The following is a 7,500-nucleotide window of genomic DNA, read 5'->3' on the forward strand; positions in this document are numbered from 1 at the left end:
TATTTTTATAGCAATTTTGTAGAAAAGTTTCTCGCGGATTTCGAAAGAAGGCGATACTCTCTTCCCGAATCAAAAGTTATATAACTTTAAAGAAAAAATGTTGTTTTTTTTTTTTGAAAACCGAAGCAAAAAATTCAAATACGCATAACATCGTGAAACATTTTTTGTTCACAAATCGCAAAAATACGTATCGTTTAATTTGCTCTAAAAAAGGAACATATTTTGTCCCCGAGAAATTTTGCGACTTCAGGTTTAGAACCTGGCTGATTTGAAATATATTTCGGTGAGTTAAAATTTGGTAAATTTCCGATTCGTTGTATTTCTTGGCATCCTCACTGGACACTGTATCTTTATTGGTGAAAAATAATCTATAAGTTGAAAATTGTGCTTTATGGATTAAAAATTAATTTTGTATGTTGAAAAGGTCATCTTTTTTTATTGAAAATGTATGCTTTTTGTTAGAAAACTTATTTTTTTGTTGAAAATTCAACTATCTTCTAGGAAAATTATCTTTTAGTATGGAAATTTATTCTTTTTGTGAAAGATTCCATTACTTGGTTGAAAGCTTAATTACTTTTTTGAAATTTCATATTCTTTGGTTGAAAATGCAACGATTTTGTTAAAAATTTGCCATTTTCGAATGAAAATTCATCCTTTTGGATTCTATATCCCTATTTTATGATAGAAAAGTAATCTTTTTTGGTTTAAAAGTTTAAGTATTTGGCTTCAAATTATTTCTTTACTTAAAATTATCTTTTTTTTTTGTTAAAAATTGAACCGTATTTTAAAAAATGTGCCCTTTTGGGTTCAAAATTTTACTAATTGGTTGTAGGTGAAATGTAAGCTTCAAAATAAAAATTTTTAATTGAAAATGTTTAAAGTAACAAAATTTTGAATTACGCATTGTAAGCTAAATAATAGTATAATTTAAAAACATAAAAATTCAACTAATTATTTAAAAACTGTTGATATCGAACGTGGACAGATTTTTCTTCTACAAATTAGTCAAATTCCCGGCAAAAAAAATTCTGTTTTGGTTGCAGATTCCACTATTCAGCTGGAAATTCGTCTTTTTCATTGAATTTCCGTTTTTCGATTTAAAATTAAAATCTTTTTTGGTTAAAATGGCAACTATTACATTTTTTGTTGAGAATCAATCTTTTTAAATTAAAAATTCGATTATTTGGTCAAAATTTGATTCAACTACTTAGTTAAAAGTTTAGTTACTTTTTTAAAAATCCATTTTACTTTGTTTTAAAATTGTTGTCTTCGCTATGTAAAAATTATTTTTTTTTTCAACTGAAAATATAATTGTTCCATTTTTAGTTGAAAATTGTTATTTTAAAACTAAAAATGCATCATTTATTGCTTAATATTTGTTGAAAATTGATTTCGTTTGCGTAGAGAAATAATTTTTTAAAGTGTAAACTGAGCAAGTCCAGTTTTTTTATTTGTTAAAAATTTATATTTAAAAATTAAAACTGATCTTGTTAATTAAAAATTCAACTGTTTGGTAGAAAATTCGAGCGTTTTTATGAAAATTCATCCCTTTGGCAAAAATATATTATTTTTTGGTAAAAAATGCCACTGTTTGATTAAAAATTATGCTGTATTAGTTGAGAATTTAACTATCTGGTTAAATATTTGCTTGAAAATTCCCTTTTTTGGTTGAAAATTCAACTACTTGGTTAAAATATGAATTATTTTTTTAACAGTTAATTTTATTTTGTTTTAAGATTTATCATTTTACTTAGAAATTTATCTATTTGGTTAAAAATTCATTTATTTTGATGAAAATTATTATTTTCTCTACGTAAAAATTAATTTTTTCATACTGAAAACTTAATTGTTCCATTTTTTGTTACAAATTGTTATTTCAAAACTAATAATGCATAGTTTTATGCTTAATATTCATTGAAAATTAATTTTTTTGCTTGAAGATTTATTTTACTGATAGAAAACTAATCTTTTTCAACTTAAAATTTAACAAATCCAGTTTTTTTTCTGACAAAAATTTATATTTTAAAATTAAAATTGGCCTTGTTTAATTAAAAATTCAACTGTTTGGTAGAAAATTCGAGCGTTTTTATGAAAGTTCATGCCTTTGGCAAAAATATATTATTTTTTGGTAAAAAATGCAACTGTTTGATTAAAAATTATGCTGTATTAGTTGAGAATTTAACTATCTGGTTAAATATTTGCTTGAAAATTCCCTTTTTTGGTTGAAAATTCAACTACTTGGTTAAAATATGAATTATTTTTTTAACAGTTAATTTTATTTTGTTTTAAGATTTATCATTTTACTTAGAAATTTATCTATTTGGTTAAAAATTCATTTATTTTGATGAAAATTATTATTTTCTCTACGTAAAAATTAATTTTTTCATACTGAAAACTTAATTGTTCCATTTTTTGTTACAAATTGTTATTTCAAAACTAATAATGCATAATCTTATGCTTAATATTCATTGAAAATTAATTTTTTTGCTTGAAGATTTATTTTACTGATAAAAAACTAATCTTTTTCAACTTAAAATTGAACAAATCCAGTTTTTTTTTTGACAAAACTTTATATTTTAAAATTAAAATTGGCCTTGTTTAATTAAAAATTCAACTATTTGGTTGAAAATTCGTGCTGTGTTAGTTGAGGATTTAACTATTTAGTTGAATATTTTCTTTTTTGGTTTGAAATTCAACTACTTGGTTAAAAGTTGAATTAGTTTCTTAAAAATTCATTTTAAGATTCATAATTTTAGTTGAACATTTATCTGTTGGTTGAAAATTTAACTATTATGTTGACTTTTTTTCCCTGAAAATTGAGGCCTTCAATTTTTTGTTTGAAACTAATCTGTTTTGTTTGACGATCCATCTATTTTGTTGAAGTTTCGTATTTTTTGATTAAAATATCAATTTTCAATGCCAATTTTCCGTTGAGAATTAATTTTTTTTTTTGGTTCAAAGTTAAGCTTCTTTGTTAAAAGTTCTCTTTTTGGTTAAAGATTCATCTCTTTGGTTTAAAATGGAACTATTTTATTGAAAATTCCTTTTTTTCTTCAAAATGAATTTTTTACCTGCACACTTAACTGTTACATTTTTGGATAAAAATTTATTTTTTGGATTGAAAAATCATCTACTTTATTAAAAGTTCTTTTTTCTTTTGTCGTTGAAAACGATCTTTTTGTCAAGTCGTTTTTGTTCACTTTTTATTACTTAAAGTACAGATACATTTTTAAAAATTTTATCTGTACTTTAAGCAATAAAAATATTTTTTATCCAAACTTTTCAACATTAAAGGCAGATTTTTCTTTTACAAATTTGTAAAATTCCCGGTAACAACAAAATTCACTGTCATTTCCGATTTTTCCCGGTCTCAAAAAATTCCCGGTCATTTCCCGATTTCCCGATCCAGCGGCCACCCTGAATTTGGTTGGCATTTTTTTCTTTTTTTGGCTAAAAATCTTTCTGAGTACCTTCATAATATCTTTCTTAGAAGAAAATTTTAATATTTCTTTTAAAGATTTGTCTTTTTGGTTTGGTTTTTGATTGAATTTCCGTTTTTCGATTTAATCTCTATTGGCTAAAAATTCGAACACTTAATCAAAATTTGAAGTACTTTGTTAAAAAGGCATTTTTTTTGACGATTCATAATTATTGTGAAAAAAGAATCTATTTGGTTGAAAATTCGTACTTTTTTTGTAAAAAAAAATTAAATTTTTAACTAATCCATTTTTATTCGGAAATTGATTTTTTTCTAAATTCATCCCTTTTCGAAGAAATTACAACTTTTTTAGGTTTAAAATGCTACTGTTTAATTGGAAATTATACGATTTTAGTTAACGATTTAACTATTTTGTTAAAAATTCGTCTTTTTTTATTGAATTCAACTTTTTCGATTTCAAATAAAAATCTCTTTTAATTGTAATAATGTCTATTACATTTTTCATTAAGAATCCATCTATCTGAAACAAAAATCCAACTACTTTGTTAAAATCGTTGTTTTCTCTATTTAAAAATTAATTTTTTAGACTGAAAATATAATTGTTTTATTTTTAGTTGAAAATTGGTTCATCGATTACCATGAAAAAGGCATTTTATGTTTAAAATAAATGATTAAATTTGAAAAATTTAAACGAATATCGCAAATGAAGTTCTCGGAGATCCTGCCTAATTCTAGTAGCAAAAAACTGGCAAAACATTTCTGGAAACTAAAAACGACGTACAGTAAAATACAAGAATTCATGAAAATAATTATAAATAATAAGAATAAGATAATAAAAAATATGTAGAGAAGGTAATATTGTAGAAAAACGAACCTGAAGACTTTGCCACAAGTTGAGGAGAGCAATCTTGATCCATTGGAAGACCATCGAGTAAAACATAAGCCTCCGCCACCAACTCTTTTCAAAGGGACTCCAGTTTCTTTCGAAACGTCCCAGATTATCATATTTGAATCACTCAGAGAAGAAGAAACTAATAAATCACCCTAGAAACGAGAATTAACTTAAATTATTATTATTTATTGCTTTTCATTTTTTCTCAGTAGTAAACAAAAATAGTAAAGTACCTCCGGATTCCAGGTGACACTCGTAACAGGTGCATGATTTTTGTATTTTAGGAGAAGAGCATGACTGAGAGAATTACTCGCAGCCCCTAATTCCACCGTCCAGATTAAAATTCCTGATTGGCAAGCGACTGCTAATTCACGACCAGAGTTTGGCCTCCAGTTTATACAACAGACTGATTTTTGAGCGTTGTGTTTTAAAATGGCTACGCCTGAAATGTCTTTTGAAAATACACGAATTCGATCGTCTCGCGTTGCTATTGCTAGACGTGTCCAGTGCGGATGCCAGGAAATACAACGAATCTGAAATTTACCCAATTTTAACTAACCGAAATATATTTCAAATCAGCCAGGTTCTAAACTTGAAGTCGCAAAATTTCTCGGGGACAAAATATGTTTACTCTTTCACAAAAAAAAAATCAATTGTCAATCCATTAGGATCCAAATGGTCACATTTTTAATAAGCAAAGGTTAAACTTCAACCAAATATTTTATTAAAAGTTCTTTTTTCTTTTGTCGTTGAAAACGTTCTTTTTGTCAAGTCGTTTTTGTTCACTTTTTATTACTTAAAGTACAGATAAATTTTTAAAAATTTTATCTGTACTTTAAGTAATTAAAATAATTTTTATCCAAACTTTTCAACAATAAAGGCAGATTTTTCTTTTACAAATTTGTAAAATTCCCGCTAACAAAAAAATTGAATTTTCAAGCAAAAAAGACGAATTTGTTGTTAAATTTTCATCCAAAAGAGATGATTTTCAACGAAGAAAGATGAATTTTTAACCAAATAGTTGAATTTTAAATCAAATCGTTAAACTAAAAAACAAATATTGAACCAACAAGTGTATTTTCCACTAAAGAATTGAATTTTCAACCCACAAAGGTAAAGTTTCTAACAACTGGTCAAATTTTTAATAAAAATAGGTTAAGTTTTAAATCGCAAAAGATTACTTTTTCACAATAAAAGATTAATTTTCGATTTTCTATACAAAAAGCCGGATATTTAACAAGAAAGTAGAATTTTTGATGAAAAAATTCCTTATGAATAAAATAATTAAACTTTTAACCAAATGTTTGAATATTTAATCAAAAAAAGATCACCTACAACCAATTAGTAAAATTTTGAACCCAAAAGGGCACATTTTTTAAAATACGGTTCAATTTTTAACAAAAAAAAAAAGATAATTTTAAGTAAAGAAATAATTTGAAGCCAAATACTTAAATTTTTAAACCAAAAAAGATTACTTTTCTATCATAAAATAGGAATTTAGAACCCAAAAGGATGAATTTTCAATCCAAAAAGGCAAATTTTTAACAAAATCGTTACATTTTCAACCAAAGAATATGAAATTTCAAAAAAGTAATTAAGCTTTCAACCAAGTAATGGAATCTTTCACAAAAAGAATAAATTTCCATACTAAAAGATAATTTTCCTGGAAGATAGTTGAATTTTCAACAAAAAAATAAGTTTTCTAACAAAAAGCATACATTTTCAATAAAAAAAGATGACCTTTTCAACATACAAAATTAATTTTTAATCCATAAAGTACAATTTTCAACTTATAGATTATTTTCCACCAATAAAGATACAGTACCCAGTGCGGATGCCAGGAAATACAACGAATCGGAAATTTATCAAATTTTAACTCACCGAAATATATTTCAAATCAGCCAGGTTCTAAACTTAAAGTCGCAAAATTTTTCGAGGACAAAATATGTTTACTCTTTCACAAAAAAGATTAATTGTCAATTCATTAGAATCCAAATGGTCACATTTTTAATAAGCAAAGGTTAAACTTCAACCAAATAGTAGAATTTTCAAGCAAAAAGACGAATTTGTTGTTAAATTTTCATCCAAAAGAGATGATTTTCAACGAAGAAAGATGAATTTTTAACCAAATAGTTGAATTTTAAATCAAATCGTTAAACTAAAAAACAAATATTGACACAACAAGTGTATTTTCAATCTACAAAGGTGAATTTTCTAACAAATAGTCAAATTTTTAATGAAAATAGGTTAAATTTTAAATCGCAAAAGATTACTTTTTCACGATAAAAGATTAATTTTCGATTTTCTATACAAAAAGCCGGATATTTAACAAAAAAGTAGAATTTTTGATGAAAAAATTCCTTATGAATAAAATAATTAAATTTTTAACCAAATGTTTGAATATTTAATCAAAAAAAGTTCACCTACAACCAATTAGTAAAATTTTGAACCCAAAAGGGCACATTTTTTAAAATACGGTTCAATTTTTAACAAAAAAAAAAAGATAATTTTAAGTAAAGAAATAATTTGAAGCCAAATACTTAAAATTTAAACCAAAAAAGATTACTTTTCTATCATAAAATAGGAATTTAGAACCCAAAAGGATGAATTTTCAATCCAAAAAGGCAAATTTTTAACAAAATCGTTGCATTTTCAACCAAAGAATATGAAATTTCAAAAAAGTAATTAAACTTTCAACCAAGTAATGGAATCTTTCACAAAAAGAATAAATTTCCATACTAAAAGATAATTTTCCTAGAAGATAGTTGAATTTTCAACAAAAAAATAAGTTTTCTAACAAAAAGCATACATTTTCAATAAAAAAAGATGATCTTTTCAACATACAAAATTAATTTTTAATCCATAAAGTACAATTTTCAACTTATAGATTATTTTCCACCAATAAAGATACAGTGTCCAGTGAGGATGCCAAGAAATACAACGAATCGAAAATTTACCAAATTTTAACTCACCGAAATATATTTCAAATCAGCCAGGTTCTAAACTTGAAGTCGCAAAATTTCTCGGGGACAAAATATGTTCTTTTTTTAGAGCAAATTAAGCGATACGTATTTTTGCGATTTGTGAACAAAAAATGTTTCACGATGTTATGCGTATTTGAATTTTTTGCTTCGGTTTTCAAAAAAAAAAAAAAAAAACATTTTTTCTT

The 7,500-nt window shown here is 24.9% G+C and overlaps 1 protein-coding gene across 2 annotated transcripts in view; it reads right to left on the reverse strand.

Annotated features, from left to right (window-relative positions):
* Window positions 1–7,500, reverse strand: part of LOC117175181 (aladin-like) — a 39,468-nt gene that overhangs the window by 14,850 nt on the left and 17,118 nt on the right. For both annotated transcript variants that reach the window (XM_033364805.1, XM_033364804.1), the window contains exons 4-5: window positions 4,565–4,864; window positions 4,314–4,483 (exon numbers count right to left, since the gene is read on the reverse strand). In XM_033364805.1, the coding sequence (XP_033220696.1) occupies window positions 4,314–4,483; window positions 4,565–4,864 (470 nt within the window). The remainder of the gene's footprint in view (window positions 1–4,313; window positions 4,484–4,564; window positions 4,865–7,500) is intronic.

This window comes from Belonocnema kinseyi, chromosome 6 (assembly GCF_010883055.1).
Source record: "Belonocnema kinseyi isolate 2016_QV_RU_SX_M_011 chromosome 6, B_treatae_v1, whole genome shotgun sequence".
Lineage (NCBI taxonomy): Eukaryota > Metazoa > Arthropoda > Insecta > Hymenoptera > Cynipidae > Belonocnema > Belonocnema kinseyi.